The sequence below is a fragment of the Hypanus sabinus genome, chromosome 8, assembly GCF_030144855.1.
Source record: "Hypanus sabinus isolate sHypSab1 chromosome 8, sHypSab1.hap1, whole genome shotgun sequence".
Classification (NCBI taxonomy): domain Eukaryota; kingdom Metazoa; phylum Chordata; class Chondrichthyes; order Myliobatiformes; family Dasyatidae; genus Hypanus; species Hypanus sabinus.
In genome coordinates this window covers 34,336,929-34,354,941 of record NC_082713.1, presented here as the reverse complement: position 1 = coordinate 34,354,941, position 18,013 = coordinate 34,336,929, and the positions used below count along the sequence as shown (strand labels likewise).

The 18,013-nt window shown below is 38.9% G+C and overlaps 1 protein-coding gene across 7 annotated transcripts in view; it reads right to left on the bottom strand.

The window, feature by feature from the left end:
• The window catches only part of stag2b (STAG2 cohesin complex component b), a 165,706-nt gene that overhangs the window by 112,653 nt on the left and 35,040 nt on the right, over positions 1–18,013 (bottom strand). For 3 of the 7 annotated variants that reach the window (XM_059976954.1, XM_059976953.1, XM_059976955.1), the window contains one exon: positions 3,513–3,662. The exons of 1 other annotated variant lie outside the window; for it this stretch is intronic. In XM_059976954.1, coding sequence (XP_059832937.1) covers positions 3,513–3,556 — 44 coding nt within the window. In that variant the 5' untranslated portion in view covers positions 3,557–3,662. Of the gene's footprint in view, positions 1–3,512; positions 3,663–18,013 lie in introns of those variants that run through there. 3 more of the 7 variants (XM_059976950.1, XM_059976951.1, XM_059976952.1) reach the window with 1 other exon arrangement.

Sequence of the window (18,013 nt, the reverse complement as noted above, 5' to 3'; positions counted from 1 at the left end):
TTTGACCCCATCTATCTGTGGCACCACTTTCAATGAACTTTGGACCTGTGTTCCCAGATCCCTTTGTTCTACCTCACTCCTCTTCCCTTTCATTCAATGTTTAAGGCCTAACCTGGTTGGTCCTACCAAAGTGCAACACCTCGCACTAACCTGCATTAAATTCCATCTGCCATTTCTCAGCCCATTCTTTCAGATGATCCAGATCCTTCTGCAAGCCATGATAGCCTTCTTTGCTATCCATTACGCCCCCAATCTTGGTATCATCTGCAAATTTGCTGATCCAGTTAAACACAATTTCATCCAGATCGTTGATATAGATAACTATCAACTACCAACCCAGCACTAATCCCTGCAGCACTGCATTTGCCACAGGCCTCCAGTCAGAAAGACAACCATCTACTACTACCACTCTGGCTTCTCTACAAAGCCAATGTCTATATCTCAAATGTCGAGCAACTGAGCCTTCTTGACCAACCTCCCATGCAGGACCTTGTCAAATGCCTCACTCAAGTCACGCTAATTATCCTTAATCAGTTCATGTCTATCCAATTACTTATGTCCAAATCCCTTAGAATATCTTCCATTAACTTTCCCACAATTAATGTCAGACTCACCAGCCTATAATTTCCTGATTTATGTTTAGAGCCTTTCTTCAACAAAACATTAGCAATTCTCCAATCTTTTGGCACCTGTCATCAAGGATGATTTAAGTATCTTTGCTAGGCCCTCAGCAATTTTTGCACTTGCCTCCCAAAGGGATCAAGGGAACACCATGTCAGGTCTCAGGAGAGCAAAACATGTCCTCTGCTGTAATCTGTATAGGGTCTGTGTCTGTCTCCCAAGTAGATACAGATGCAAAAAAAAAACTTAAGATCTCCCCCTGACGTTTTGGCCCAAAACCCTCCTACTCAATTTGTTGAATTCTTCCAGCAGATTGCGTGTTGCACCAGATTGCAGCATCTAGTCTTGTGTCTTTCTGCACAAGGAAAATGGGTTCTCCCCATAAAATCTAGCCTACAAAGGAGACTGTTGCATGCAAACTAATACCCTTCCAATGTCCCCTGCCCTGACCTGAAATTATATTTAGTTGTCACAACAGCAGATTTCATTAAGACATGTTCAATGAAGCAAAATCATTAATGCTTGTTCATTACTGAAGCTTGGAAGGAATTGTTCACTCAATTTCTTGAGCAAGTATGGTAACCAGTTCTCTTGCTTCTGCTCCTAGCAAAATTTTCTGCGTGTGCTCTGTTCCTTTTACCATACATGTTGTTTTCTAATAAGAGTGGTCGCTTCTTCATCTATTTCTATGACATTTTCCTGCAGAAGCTTGAAATTATTAGAATATGCTTCAAATCTTGCCACTTAGGCAACACAATAATACTACTAATGGAGCTGTTATCTCAAATCCAGTGGCCTGAATTGAATCCTGACCTTCAGTGCAAGAGTGTGCACATTTTCCATGCGACTGCCAGTTTCCTTGGAGCGGGGTGGGTGGGGGTGAGGGCTTGTTTTAACTCCCAAATCAAGGATGTGTGGGTAGGTTAGCTACCACAAATTTACCTTTATGGGTAGGCCTGTGCTAGTATGCAGATGAAATTCATAGGGACATCAGGACAATTAAATAGAATTACTGTAGATACATACTGATGGTCAGGATGGGCTCAATGGGCCACAATGCTATGGCTGAGTGAAGATTGACGCCACTCCCTGTTCACTTCAGCAAGTTTAAAGAATTCTGGGATAGATTAAACAACTACCATGAGGTGGGGAAGAAAGATGAAAGGTTGTCATTCTGTGGAGCTGGAGCTTTAAGCTTCAAAACTACTTTGTTACGTAAAATCCATTTTGCACACTGATTGGTCTCATGATGTCTTTTCTGCATACTTCCAATGGGTATAAGTGACTATTACAAAAACCTCACCATTATGCTCTCTGTTGCAAACAACACTGAGAATGTGCATGCGCATATCAAATCCATTTGTGATTTAATTCAATAGCTTGTATAGATAAACATGAAGCATGGAACTGAATTTTGGACCCAGAGTATGCAAAACACGTTTTTTTTGGGGGGGGGGGGGGGGGGAGAGCATAGAATTGATACATCATACAGATTACACAGAAGAGACCAGAGCTTCAAAGATCTCCATGCCAAAGAGATGAAGATGACAATTGAGATGAAGTCCATGAAAAGGCTAGTATTGTTATAAGTATCTACATCCTTCAGTCAAATTAGCTTGTGCTATAGTCATTAATAGCCAGATTTTAGGAGCAAACATTTTTCAGGTAATATGGATTTAAGTATTTACAAATTGTCCAAGAAACTTTGAAAGATATGCAATTACTGTTCATGAGTTACAACAGTCGCTTGTATTTACCTAGCTATTTAGTCATCAAAAAACATCCAAGCTTCACATCAAACAGCATTATCAACATATGAGAACAGAAAACTAAATATTTTCAAATAATTTTAAAATAGGATAAAGCTAGGGAGAAAGGCAAAGATTAAAATCTTGACTGCTGAAACTATGGTAATCTATTGTGGATAACAAAACCGTGGATGCTCATCAATTCCAGATATTGCAGAGTTAAAAGAGGATGTAACAGAGAATGGAATGGATGAAGCTACAGTAGGTTTTAAAATCTATTTTAAAACCAAGGCATTGCTTGAAGCCAGGACTAATGTGTGAACAAACACTGGTGCAGATTTGGAGAAAAGGAATACTTTTGAATGGCACCAGGTTTACAGAAAGCAAAATGTGCAGCCTAACCAAGAGTGTATTGGAATCTTAAGATGGGGTAAACAGCTTCACTGGGATTTAAATTGAGGCAGAGAGAACACGATAACATGAAAAACTTGAAAACATGTGATTAGCACAACTAAGCATGAAATAAAAAACCAAGGATGCAAGTGCTTGGTTGAAAGTCAAAAAGATGTTATCGACAGGTATTTAACTAAATTTTCAGGAAAAAGTCAAATATCTTAATTGGCATAAATATGCAGCCACCTGATTTTAGAATTTTGATAGGGCATCTAATAACTTAGTTAACAGCAAAGTTGACTGGGATGATAAAATACACAAAAATAAAAGGCTTAAATGCAAAATTCCAATTGGGCCAACAGGAAAATATGATAGAAGAGATGGAAGTAAGAGGAAAAAAAGTGTTTCAGGTATGAGAATTCTGCTACATATTTAAATGTTAATGCTTCTTTATGGAGTTCATAACTATCATTATCCTCCATAACTTATAGCTAAGCTGAGTAAAGTTAATCAACCAGGATCTGTGATAAGCATAGCACTGTGTGTGGCCATTCTGTCCTCCAGTATCCTACACCGACAGATGAAACTTTCATATGACTAGCCTCTTGGTTGTGGTGCTGGTCCCCAAGTCCAAATCATGAGCACAGGAAAGGAGAGAAAACCAATTAATAGTACAAAGTTGGGCAACATGCAAAACCAACCAATCTCACTGTCCAAAAATATTGTGTGGCTAAATAACAAAGAACTTACGGAGGGAGATGAAATTCTGTGGGTATTTCAGGTTCAGCTATCATCTCCTAAACATCTTCTGTGACAAAATAAATTATATTTGTCTCCCCCCTTCACAACAGCAGGGCGTTCAGTTCCAACCTAGAAACTTCTAGTCACAGAACGCACAACCTGAAAGGAAGAAAAAAAATAAACTGAATCTTTTGACCTCTCTTCAGTAATCTCTTCACATTTAAGTATCACAGTTAACTTATCATGACAGGTTAAAGAAATACCAAGTGATGCACTTATTCACACAAAGGGTCGAGGCTCTAATAACCCATCAATGCTGATATACCAATTAGGAAGAAATACTGATCTTAGCATCACTTGATGGAGGAACAATACAAGATATCTGCCAAGGTTTCAGTGCTATTGAAAGAGTGGAATCCTTGAGTTAATGGTTTTCCAATCTCACTATCAAGGAAAACACTAAACAATGCTCAAATATGCATAAACATTTAGAAATTAAAGAAGCCCCACCATTAAGTGAGCAGGATGTGGATTACTGACAAAGTATATGGTCATCAGTCAGGTCTGCTCAAATAGAATACCAATGATACAGGTATTTTATACAAATGAAAATATCAAAAACAAGCAGGAAAGTGTAACCAACAAATCAACATAAAATACTAGAGCATTAATTGGTGGGTCACCAGTTAAATGCATAAATAACTCTTTCAATGTGGCAGACAATTAAAAAAATCATGTCTTTAGTACAGGAAACATACTTAAAGAGCCTCCTCTGCCATGGGTTAATACATACAGGAAGTTGTTAGAGGAAGGGCTAAGAGTTAAGAAAGAAAACCTGGCAGTGACTCGAATATTTGGTCAAAAAGGAGTCATAGTCAGCAGCAAAAGAGATATAAACAAGAGGGAGTGAAGCAGTGTGAGCAAATGTATTGTAGAAGAAAGGAGTGAACATAAAAAAAACCCAAGCTAAACAGAATGTTCACAATAAAGACAAAATATTAAAACTTTAAATGACTAAGCTTCATCTCAAATTTTTAAGATCAGTGTTGCATTCACATATCCACAACGATATTGTGTCAAGTTTCTTTTTTGTGGTTATTCCCTACATGCTCTTTCATCCAGATAATTTGGCAAAAACATTGAAGAGAAAGATACACTAACACTGTAATATCATGGCAAGCAAGGAGCACAAAACCAACTTTAAAATGAGATTTCAATCTGCATTAGCAACTGAAAGAAAGGTCATGTGTATAATCCAGATTATTGGCTAGGCCAGTTTGAACAAAACCCATCCATGGTGACAGTACAGAAGACAAAGTCAGTAATTAGTATGATACATGTTCACAAAAGGGAAAACCATGTCATTAATGAAATAGTGATGCAATTCCAACGTCTTGGGCACAAACCAGTATTCAAAAGCCTGAGTTTGAGACTACCAAAGTGGCCAATTTTTAAAATTACTTACGTGCAAAGAACCTCATGAATGGAAAGAAAAAAGGAACTGAGAACAGAAAGTGCTATAGTGGAAAAGGCAAGATGCATAAACAATACGAGTAGATAACTGAAAAGCAATACAAAGGATAGATAATTAAAATGTTTAATACTGTATTACATGGAAATATACAAGAATAACTTGCTAGATGCATTTACCTAACTCTATTAGGGTCAACATTCATTTGAAAAGAAAATCAAATGGTAAAGGGAAAAAAAACCATAATACAGGTCAAGTCACTTTTATTGTCATTTAAACCATAACTGCTGGTACAGTACACAGTAAAAACGTTCCTCCAGGACCATGGTGCTACATGAAACAACACGAAACTACATTAAACTTCAAACCACAAAAAGTGCACCAAACAGTGCAAGACAGTACAATAAACAAGGTGGCCCATTTTTCAAACATTCGCTTTACGACACCTTGCTGTTGCGAAAAACCTACATTAGTTACCTCTTTTCACTAACAGAAGAGTGTTTCACTTTTACAAAAAAAGGCAGAACGCGCCCGAGCAGCCAAGCCCCTCTCCCAGAACTGCATTCTGGCCACCATTGCTTAAACACGTGCCTCTGAGCATCTGTGCTTTATCTCAATTTATTTTGAGCATCCATCAGCAAGATGAGTTCTAAGGTATTGGAGAAGCCTAAAAGAGCTTGAAAGGGTGTTACACTTATCGTAAAACTAGACATAATTAAGCGTTTCAATTCTGGTGAACAAAGTAAGGACATTGTCCGCACATTGAACCTGCCTGTGTCCACCATTCACACTATTTACATACAGAGAGAAAGAATCTTGAAGGCTGCTGCTGTTTGTTGGTTCTGCTTGTAGCAAAGTGGTCTCTTTTAGTCCGCATCCAATAATGGATAAAATGGAAAGTCTATTGCTTGATTGGATTGATGGGTGTACAAAGCATGGTGTTCCGTTAAGTTATATTATACATAAGGAGAAATCAGTCTTCTTAATAAGTTGAAACAGAAAGCACTGGACAATGGTGATGAAAGTATTATGAAAGTGGAATTTAAAGGTAGTCATGGGAGGCTTGATCAGTTTCTGAGGCGAGGGCAGCTTCACAGTTTAATGTTTAATGCTTCGGCTGATACTGAAGCTGCCACAAAGTTCCCAGCAGAACTGAAGAAAACAATTATGGAAGGTGGTTATTTGTATAACCAAGTATTTAACTGTGATGAAACTGCAATTTATTGGAAAAAACTGCCAAGCAAGACATTTATTTCGATAGAAGAAACTGACAGATGAAGAGCTGATGCAATTGCAAGAGGAAAGGATAACAATCAAAACCAAATGCAGTAGCAAACGGCCCAAAAGTGAAGTCGTCCAGGAACTGAATGACGTGAGATTTTCACTGTGATTGACAACGCTGCAATGATTGCAGAAAAGTATGACTTTAATTTTGAAAGGGTACGTAGGTTTAGGGCATATTTGCAGGATGGTTTGAGTGCTTACAAAGAACTGTATAACAGAAAAATGTGCGAGGCTAAGCAATCAAGCATACTGTCATTTTTCAAGCCTTCCACATCAGCCAACGAACCTCAACCTTCGACATCGAGGCAGGCAGGCATAGAAGATGTTAGTGACCTGCCTGCCCTGATGGCAACAGACAATGATGAGATGACACCTTAGGTCTCCTCTACCTCCCGCCACTCCAACCTCCGACAACTCAGCCTAACACTCCATCATCTGTGTGCTCACTGTCTTCCAGATTCCGGGAAGTGAAACTACACTGTACATACATTATTTCTACTTTATATAGGCTGTGTATTTTTATGTGTTATTTAGTATGATTTGGCAGCTTCATAGATTAAAGGTTACTGGAGAGAGTGCTTCCGCTACGGTAGAGGCGCTACGTAGTGAGATTTTCGCTACGCTAGACAGTGCTGCAATGATTGCAGAAAAGTATTTCTACTTTATATAGGCTGTGTATTTATCATATCATTCCTACTTTTATTATATACTACTGTTATTTTAGGTTTTATGTGTTATTTGGCATGATTTTGTAGGTTATTTTTTGGGTCTGGGAATGCTCACAAATTTTTCCCATACAAATAAATGGTAATTGCTTATTCACTTTACTACATTCCGGCTTACAAACCGTTTCATAGGAACGCTCTACCTTCAGATAGCAGGGGAAACCTGTATATATTATTTTAATGAGCTATGAACTCAAAAGTCAGGACAAACTGGTTTTCCCCTCCTGTTCAAGCCTGGTTAACCATTACATTTCCCAAAAGCTTACCTTTAATTCTGCTCTGTTTTGCTGACAAAAGCTAAGGTTCAAGAACAAATTCACAAGAAACAAGACCAACAGCTTAAGAGAACAACCAAACGTTGTATCATCGCCTTACAACATCGAAAGTGGCTATTCAGGTCCATGAAAAGTGTGTCAGTTTTCAGAGAAACCCTATCAAATCCTATATGCCTATTAATATCTCCACAACCAGCTTTGTCATACATTTCCACTTGAATCAATTTACAGTATCCATTTAACAGAACTTTGGGGCACTGAGGAAAGCAGAGCACTGGAGGAACTTGGTGTCACAGGGAGAAAGTGCAAACTCCAGGTACATTATTCTAGACATCAGAAGTGGGCCTGGGTCACTACAGCTGGAACTGTAAGGTAGCTACACACCTGCCGCATCACCGTGCTGCCTATGTAGCAGATGAAGTAATGACGTACCAAACCCCAAATATACAGTACAGTCCTACATGAGTTAAATCAGGGTAGCTGCTTATTTGAGACAACTCTTAAAGCACAAAAACTTATCAAGAAAATAGCCCTGATTCCCTTCATTTAATTGGGAGACTATGCCACTTAATTGGGACAGGAGGCTCTGCTGAATAGTTTCTAACTAGTTTAAGTCGCTTGAACATGTAACCCTGAGACACACACCTTGTTTTTAAGTAGCATCAGTTTCGTGTATTTGCCTTAAAAGAAAACAGCAATTTTTGTCACTGACAGTTGGTGAGAAATAAGCAGTACAATTCCAGACTGATTTGCTCACTGTGGTTTCAAACATTCAGGCTTAAGAGAGGCCAGAAATGCCTAGGACTGAAAATGAAATGATGTCACTATTTTAAATTAGGAACTACGAAGATTTTGAAGGCATTGATAATCATATTGAGTGTTACAATGAAAATGAAGATTTGGAGGTTGTAATCATCAAAAACATTGTACAAAGACAGCCCATTATCTGCACAAGGTGTTTGCACTGATTTTGTTCATTTGGTCAATCAAAGGAAGATGACAGCGTACACTGCATAAATATCTCCATCGATAACTGCAGTCTTGTAGTACTGTAATAGACACTCACAATGTGGAGGTACTCAGCAGGTTAAGATGGGTATAAATAGTCAACATCTCTGGCTGAGACCCTTCATATCCTGCAGACCCTCCTACCTGACCTACTGAGCTCCTGCATGCAGCATGTGGTGTGTATCGGTACAGAATTCCAGCATCTTCAATACCTCCTGTGCCTTACAGGGTTTTGTAGTATTTGTTGTGTTCTCATTTTTAGTATTCTAACTCCCAACCATTGAGTACATCTACATGAAACGCTGTCATAGGAAAGCAGCATCTATCAGAGATCCCGCCACTCAGATTATGCTCTCTTTTCGCTGCTGCCATCAGGTAGAAGGTGCAAGAGTCTCAGGAGTTGCACCACCATGTTCAGAAACAGCTACTACCCCTTAACTATCAGGCTCTTGAATAAAAGGTGACAACTATGCTCACCTGCCCCATCATTGAAATGCTCCCACAACCAATGGTCTCACTTTAAGGACTTCTTATCTCATGCACTTATTATCTATTGCCATTTATTTATATCTGCATAATTTGTTGTCTTCTGCACTCTAGTTGATTTTTCATTGATCCTGTTATAGTTACTATTCTGTAGACTAGCTGAGTATGCCCACAGAAAAATGAATCTCAGGGTTGTATACGGTGACATATATGTACTTTGCTAATAAAATTTACTTTGACTATAAACTTTGTCCTGTATTTCATTTAAATATGTAATTTATTACTCGCTTAAACAATAGTTCATCTTTTTAATACCTTTTTAACTATTTCTATGAAACTGGATAAATTTGGCAGCCACAAATGGGTCAAAATGTACTAGCCCTGATGTGTCCAAATTATCCAGAATCCACTATATGATGCTATAGTTCCTTAATAAAGTGGAGAAAAGCAATATAGAAGTAGAGGCAAAGATGGATTAAAAGCAGAAATAAAATCAGTATGGCAAGATTCTAAGCTGATCCGCTGAAGATTCCTGGCACTGCAGGACATGAACCATAGGCTAAACTGTTATCGAGTCACTCCCACAAACTGTTCCTTCTTCAACTTTAACACAGGTTATCTGCTTGAATTTTAATTTAGACCTTTTACTTTCAGTGTTGATCATACCCGACTTCACTTCCTCATTCCACACTTGGTCAACATAAAATTGTCCAAAAACACAGAAACAGGCCCTTCTGCCCAAATGATCCATGCCAATCACAGAACCCTCCCTGCTTGTCCCAGCTGCATATATTCAGCACATAATCCTCCACGTCCTTTTCCAAATGCCTGCTAAATATTGCAATTACACCCTATCCTCGTTATATGCGGGGGGGGGGGGGGGGGATACGTTCCTTGCCGTCGGCTCATAATGTGAATAATTACTTAACTGGAGAAAATAGGCATGTGTGTTCCAGAGGACTTCCTAAATATATTTTATTTGTAATTTATTCACATTTTCATACCAATACAACACAAAAGCAGTACAAGGCACATTCATATTATATTTCATCAATTTAAGGTAATATTCAATGTAATAAATCATATAAAGTTAATATACTAGGGTGTAAAGTACTCACCAACAGTGACAGGTGTGTTCGCTCCGGGAGATGAGTAGTGGTTCTGGTATCGGGCAGCTTTACATGGATAAGGTGCATGGATGGTTGTGGTTGTCAGGATCATCAAGCACAGCAAGGGGGTGAAGGCTCACAGAACTCTTAGAACTACTGGCACCGGTTTGATGAAAGTGGTGAGGGTTGTTTGCTTGGTAGCATTTTATTTTTCCAATTAAATTTGCTTGTAGGGAAGAAGGGTTGACAGCAGGAAAAGACGGAAATGCTGACTCCGTTGTAAACTTGGGTCTATGTCCATCGTCATTTGTGCCAAGTGTTCCGGCTTCCACCATTCCCTCACCGTTGGTAACCTACCGGGATTTCTAAAATCGTCTGTTGCTTGCAGCATCTGAGAGATAGTTCGCCGTAAAAAAAATACACCTTGAATGTGGATCACACCTTGAACGAGTGGTTGAATCAGCAATGTTGTGTTAGGCGGCTGGAAACGCACTATTATGTCAGGATGAATGCTGTCCAAATGTTTAGGATGGGCAGGCGCATTGTCAATCAAGCAACAAAAGAACTTCTAAGGCAAAATTCTTTTCCCAGCAGTACCGTCCCAGAGCTGTGTTACCTTCAGATGATGCCACACTGTTTATAATTTCCAACTTTTTTTCCCCAAGTGTTAAGATAACAGAATAATAGAATTCTATAGTGGAGTAGTAGAACTTTTTTCAAGTGTTAAAGCAGTTCGCTGCTGCTCGGCTGATTGCCCAAAACATGACATCAGACGCTTAGAAAGCATAGCTAAATATTTCAAGCACAAAATCACTGCACCGTAGGTAAAACCAACAGAAGTTTAAGAGCCTAAGATCGCACATCCACACCTTGCCAAAACCAATGCAGGACTTGCGGGAGTGAGACTGTGAGGTGCATGCACGTGACTTGTACTGGCAGGAAAGCAGTGCTCCTCGCTTAACTATGAGTTTTGGACGCATATAAGGAGACATTGGTAGAAACAGGTTCCTCATATAACTGTGAAACCACCTAGTCTGAAGACGCATATAACGAGGATCGGGTGTACACCGGTCTTGACCACTTACACTCGCAGCTCATGCCAGGTACTCACTATCCTTTAAGAACACATTTCATGCCTCTTTCAATCTCTTCCCTCTTACTTTGTAAATGAGAACTCTAGTTTTGGTCTCCACAACAATGGGAAAAGACTATGACAGTTCACATTATCGATACTTTCATAATTTTATAAACTACAACAAAGTTACACTTCATTCTTCTACACTCCAAGGAATCAACCCCTCCCAACAATTCAGGCTCTCTAGTACAGGCAGCGTCCTCAAATCTTTTCTGCATCCTAAGATGGCGGCACGATGCAGCTTGCAGCGGCCACTCTGGAGCTGATTATCTGTTATTTGTGAAGTGGGGTGCCGTGCGCAATCATAATCGATTGAAAATAGACATGGGAGCACGGAGGAACATCTGGAAATCTCCAGAAAGACCTTCTTTGTTGCTGCTGCTGCTGCTGCTGTGAGGTCGGGGACTCTGCTGGGAAGAACAGGCCCCCAGTCCTCGGGGTCGCGTTGCCAATGGCTGTTGGCAGGGCCGTCTTAATATGCTCGGCAGAGGATGGTGCTCGGAGAAGCTGTGCCTGAGGGGATGGTCGTCGGCTTGGAGGTTCAACGAACTCGGAGTCTACTGCAGTCAGGTCGCTTTCGGTGTGTGCTGCGTCTGCAAGGCTGAGTCGGGTGGCGCCGTGGAAATCCATAACAGGGTATTCCCTTCTGCTGCCGGCGTGGGATGGTGAGTTTGTCAGGACCCTGGGGACTTGTGGAAACTGTGGTGATTTCTTTTGAATTTGTAGTCTTTTAACATCTTTGGATTATTTTTACTGTGCCCATGGTCAGTTTTTTTAAATCAATTATGCTATTGTTTGCACTGTTGTAACTATGTGGTTTTGTGCAGGTCTTGTAGTTTTAGTTTTTGGTCTTGTTTTGTCTGGTGGATTTGGAGCTCCTTTCCGGGGAACGCGCTAAGATGGTAGCGCTATATTAATACGCAGCAGCCTCTCCAGACTCTGGATTGGGGATTGCCAAACGTTATGTGGATTTTCTGGTGTAGTCTGTTTCGTCATATGCTCTTGTGATATCATTCTGGAGGAATGTTGTCTCATTTTTTAACTGCATTGCATTTGTGGTTTCTAAATGACAATAAACTGAATCTGAACTTGATAATGCCCTAAAATGACTAAAACTGTACACAATACTGCCTGCTATCTCACCAACAGCAACATAATGTCACTACTCACAGACTCGATGCCCTGACAGCATGCTAAACACCTTCAGTGAACTGTGCACTTGTACTGCTGGGACCATCTATTCCACAACTTTTGTCAGTACCTTGTCAGTCACTGTATAGATCTTACCCTGGTTTAAATGTCCAAAAGCACACCAATCTAAGTTGAAATCCATTTGACATTCCTCAATCCACCCCCCTAACTCTCTGCAATTCATTTTAACCTATTTCGCTATGAACAAGACCCCCAAACTTAGTATCAGCAGCTAACCGACTAATCATGTCACACACATTTACATCCAAATTATTTACATACATAATAATTGAGGTTTCAATACAAACCACCTGGGGCACCGAACCAGTCACAGAATCAACCATGAACCATCACCCAATTCTGAATCCACCTCACTCACTTCCCCCTGGATCCCATGTGACCTATTCTACCAGATCAGCCTGTCAAATGGAACTTAACAAGGCCCTTTCTAAATTCAATACAAATAGCATCCACCATCCTACCTTTCAAGAATAATGAAACATCATTAGCCGCCATACTGTTCTGCTCCTCCCTAAGGTTCCTCTACGCATTGAATGAGGAAACTGTCTTGAAAACACCGAACAAATTCTGCTCCGTTCATATTCTCGGCACTACAGATAGCTCAGTCAACCCAATAAATTGAGATCTCACACTAGCACTACCCTATTATCCTCAAAAATATGTGCAGTTTCGAGACTCATCTGTTCCACTGACTACTGAGTATCAATAGTGTAGATGTCTGTCACTTTCTTATTTCTAAGTTCGACAAAACTGGCTTTGTTGGATGATTATTATAAAGGCAATACCATTCCATTCCTACTTGCTCCTATGTCAACAAAAACACTCAAAAACTTCTACAGTTGTACGGTGGAGAGCATTCTGACAGGCTGCATCACTGTCTGGTATGGAGGAGCTACTGCACAGGACCAAAAGAAGCTGTAGAAGGTTGCAAATCTAGACAGCTCCATCTTGGGCACTAGCCTACAAAGTACTCAGGACATCTTTAGAGAGCTGTGTCTCAGAAAGGCAACGTGAAGGACCTTCAGCACCCAGGGTATGCCCTTTTTTTTAAACTGTTACCACCAGGTATGAGGTACAGAAGCCTGAAGGCGCACACTCAGCAATTCAGGAACAGCTTCTTCCCCTCTGCCATCCGATTCCTAAATGGACATTAAATATTTGGACACTACCTCACTTTATTTTAAAAAAAACTGTATTTGTTTTTGTACATATTTTAATCTATTCAATTGATCTACTTGTTCATTGGTTACTATTTTTATTTTTTTCTCTGCTAGATTATGTATTGCATTGAACTGCTGCTGCTAAGTTAACAAATTTTGCATCACATGCCAATGATAATAACCCTGATTCTGAAACTCCTGAAGCACTTACGATGCTTTTTTAAAAAAAGCTATACTTTATGTTCCTCAATGCTTCTATTATTTTAAGAAAACAGGTGGTTAAATTTTAGAGCAATAACAACTGCCCACAATTTAGAAGTCTCAATGCTATTATAACCATCTCAAATTCATTTTATATGCTTACATGAAAATTAAAACAAAGCAAAGGTTGTTCTGTTTGGATAGCTTTGGAACCATGAAAAAACTTGCAACTCCTTCTCAAACTGAATATCAAAGAGGGGGGAAATAAAAAAGTGTAAAAAAAAAACAGAATTTAAGCTAAAACAAAGTGGTTATATTATACTTGTGCTAATATACCATCCAAGTCCAATAATGGGAATACGACATAAACTTCCAAAAGTCTCAAGATGATAAAGAATTACTACAGTTCCTTTCTGCTTGTGCAATTCAATTACTGGTAACTATAATGTCATAAACTAATTTTCAATATATTGTACAATATGTTGTACAATAACTAAGAAAACTGAAGCAACCGCTACTGGCAAATATCTTTCAGCAGCACACAGTAAATTCAAAGCAAGAACTTAAATAACTCATTTCATACTAGCGCACAGCATCACAACAGATATATCAACTTATCATTTATATTGATTATGTATGTAAATTTAATTACAACTATGACTGCCTCTCAGGCAGGGAATCAATAAAAATTATAGAATCACAACCCGATTAGTGAAACTCCCCCAGGATGAATTTCGGTAACCAAATGGCAGTAACACTGGGGTTGCCTGTGTTTTATTAGTGGAAAAAAACAAAACTAAAAACTACAATCAAACCACTTTGATCGTATAGAATGGAACTACTTTTTTGCAGTTTTAGAAAAATTTGACCTTGGCCAGTTTCATCTCTTGGATCCAATTGCTGTACCTGTGTCCTACTGCCTCTGTTTTAACCAATTTTCAGAAATCCCAAGTATTTAATCTGAAATGTGGCACCCGCCAGGGATGCCCCTTAAGTCCCTTTCTCTTTGATTTGGCTGTGGAGCCTCTGGCGATAGCATTTCGAAACTGCCCTGAATTGACTGGGATTTGGAGAGGGGGTGTTGAGTATAAAGTTTCTCTCTATGCTGATGACTTATTACTCTTTCTCTCAAATCCGTCTACATCCTTACCTCTAATGTTTTCACTTCTTGACCAGTTTAGCCAGATCTCTGGCTATAAACTTAATTTACATAAGAGTGAACTTCTCCCAATTAATAAAGAAGCACAAGAACTAACATTTCATGATCTCCCTTTTAAAGTAGTCCATAATCAATTTACTTATCTTGGAATTACAGTCACAAGGAAGTTTAAAGATCTCTTTCGTGAAAACTTTGCCAACCTTTCATATGCTATAAAACAGAGTCTGGGGTACAATGGTCACCTCTATCTATGTCTTTGGTAGGTCGTATTAATGTTGTTAAAATGTATGTTCTCCCCAAATTTTTATACCTATTTCAATCTATCCCAATTTTTATTCCTAAATCTTTTTTTGATTCCTTAGACTCTATTATTTTGGCATATCTGTGGCAGAATAAGCACTCTAGAATTAATAAAATCCATCTCCAAAAATCTAAAAAAGAGGGTGGCATGGCTTTCGTTTATATTATTGGGCAGCTAATATACGTTGTGCTACCTTCTGGTCTTTCTTCCATGGCCAACCCGAGTGCCCTAACTGGGTGGTGATGGAGCTGAGCTCCACTAAAGAATTACCTATCTCTGCACTTCTTGGCTCTGCACTCCCTAGTAGTCTGCACAGATCAATAGCTAATCCTCTTGTTAGACACACTTTGCGTATATGGGCTCAGATCAGGAAATGCTATGGTTTCCAGGGGTTTTCCGTTTCCAGCCCTATTGCTCATAATCACCTTTTTTTTACCTACTACATACGATTCAGCATTCCAGGTTTGGTATGGGAAGGGCATTGGACATTTTGAAGATCTTTTCATTGATAATCGCTTCGCTTCTTTTCAGCAGCTCTCTGTTAAGTTCAATCTGCCCAATGCTCATTTTTTCAAATATCTCCAAATCCAACACTTTATTGCTCCTTTGATTCCTAACTTCCCTGAAATGCCTGCGAAAAATGCTATGGACCTATTTCTTTCCATGAATCCACTAGGTAAAGGCTTAATATCAATCATCCGATATAAACTAGCGGCCTTATGACGGGGCCTCCATTGATAAAATCAAAATGGCCTGGGAACAGGATTTAAATATCTCCTTATCTGAGGAGAGCTGGGATTCAGTTCTCAAATCGGTTAACTCAACCTCTCTTTGTGCTCGCCACTGCCTTTTAGTTTAAGATTGTTCATAGAGCCCATATGTCTAAATCTAAACTATCTCGATTCTACCCTAACGTTAGTCCGCTCTGTGATAAATGAAAGAGGGGCGTGGTTTCTCTCATCCATATGTACTGGTTCTGTCCTAGCTTGGAGAAATTCTGGAAAGATGTCTTCACTACGTTATCGTGTATTCTGAATCAGCACCTAGAACTAAACCCCTTAATTGCTCTGTTCAGTTTTTGGGGCGAGCCAGATTTCTGTCTGGGTCCGACCAAATGCCGAATATTATCCTTTGCCTCTCTTCTGGCTAGACGCTTGATCCTCCTCAGATGGAGAGATGCTGTCCCGCCCACTCATGCTCAATGGCTTAACAACATCATGGCCTGTTTGGACCTCGAAAAAATTCATTATTCAGTTCTCAATTCGGATCTAAAGTTCCATAAGGTCTAGGGACCTTTTATCGAGTACTTTCATAACCTTCCTCTTGACTAGGGTTTTTTTTTCTCTTCAGTCCCTTGCTTTCAGCTCCTTTTTTTTTCCTGGTAGAAGGCATTATTATCCTCTGTTGCTGAGTGTATTCACAGTCTGGGAGCTTGGCTGTCCTGACTTATACTCTCTATATTGTGTTGTGGTTGGTCTGGAGTTGCTGTTGTTTTTTCTTGTGTTGTGGGGCTTGGGGAGGACACTAAGCTTACTTGTCTTTAATTTAGGTGCGCTTTTTTTGCTAAATTCTCTTCCTTTGTAACATATTGTTATTGTATGTTTAATTTTGCACTGTTTTAATGTTCCTCATTGGGATTTGGGGTTTTTAATTTGTAAAATGTTTTGAAAAACTAATTTAAAAAATTTAAAAAAAAATCAAACCACAATTGTTGTACTTTTAGAACTCAAGTATCAGTGACAAAACGTTTAACAATACAAAGTTAAAAACTGACATTGCATAATAAAAATATTAATTTAATTATCCTTTAAATCGCAAAATTCCACAATCTAAAGCTGTGATCAATTTGCAATGACAACAAAGACAAATCAAATTACTAAAAGAGAAAATGCAACATAGGTTAAATTGAAACCCATAAATGTACAAATCTCAGATTCTTATATTGAACCTCCATGAGCACATTATCAAATACGAGATCATTCACACTCAACTTTACAATAGCTACACTGTATAAAAATACCTGGAAAATTTTCTCAAATGTTCTAACAGAACAAATCTACAATATAAATGGAATAATTTTAAAAAGTTACACTTCTGACCAGTTAACAATGCATTTCCCGATGTTTTAAAATTTGAAGGGATGGTGACATTCCTCTTGGTATGAATTGTACTTCATTTTGTCAATTGGCTTTTGATAAACCACATACATGCCCATATTTATTTTATTTTATTTTTTAATTCACACCTTGAAACTGATCCCTCACAATCAGTGATCAGCAACATCCAGAACCTTATCTCAGCTTTTTTCAAAGAGCTGAAGCAGGGTGAAGTGAGATTGCTGATATTCGAGAGAACAGGGTTTACAAAGGTAGGAAGAACCAAGGAAGAAAAATGTTACATGGGGGAATACCAGAGGGGTCACTTGAGATGAAGTTAATGAAAAATTTGGGCTGCTGACTCTTGAAGGTGGCAGACAACAGAGGGAAAAGAGATAATTTCAGATATACCCACAGACTTGAGAGTAACGGCTTGAAAAGTGTTGACCCTTCAAATGCAGAGTATTAGGAAGGTGGGATAATGCTGGAAGTGGTATGCAGGTCAGGAAAAAGAAAATGACAATGACTTCTCACATGTGCATTGCACGCTGATCACTATAAAACTGGGTGCAGCACCTGAAATAATGAGGGAATGCTGAGAACTAGAAAGAATATATAGAATCACAAATAATGGAAAATTTAAAATGGGACCAAGCATAAATTACCATAGATTTGCAATCACTGATTTTAAATTAATCAGAACTGAAAATAATGTCAACTGATAATTGCTTTTTCAAGAGAAAAGGAACCATGGTAAAGCCTTTCAAGATGTAACAAAGTTCTCAGTATTTTTTTCTCTCAAACACTGACAATTATATCTATCATCTGAACATTTTGATATCTTTTTGTTATGCTTCCTAACATTCAGCCTACCACATTAATTTTACT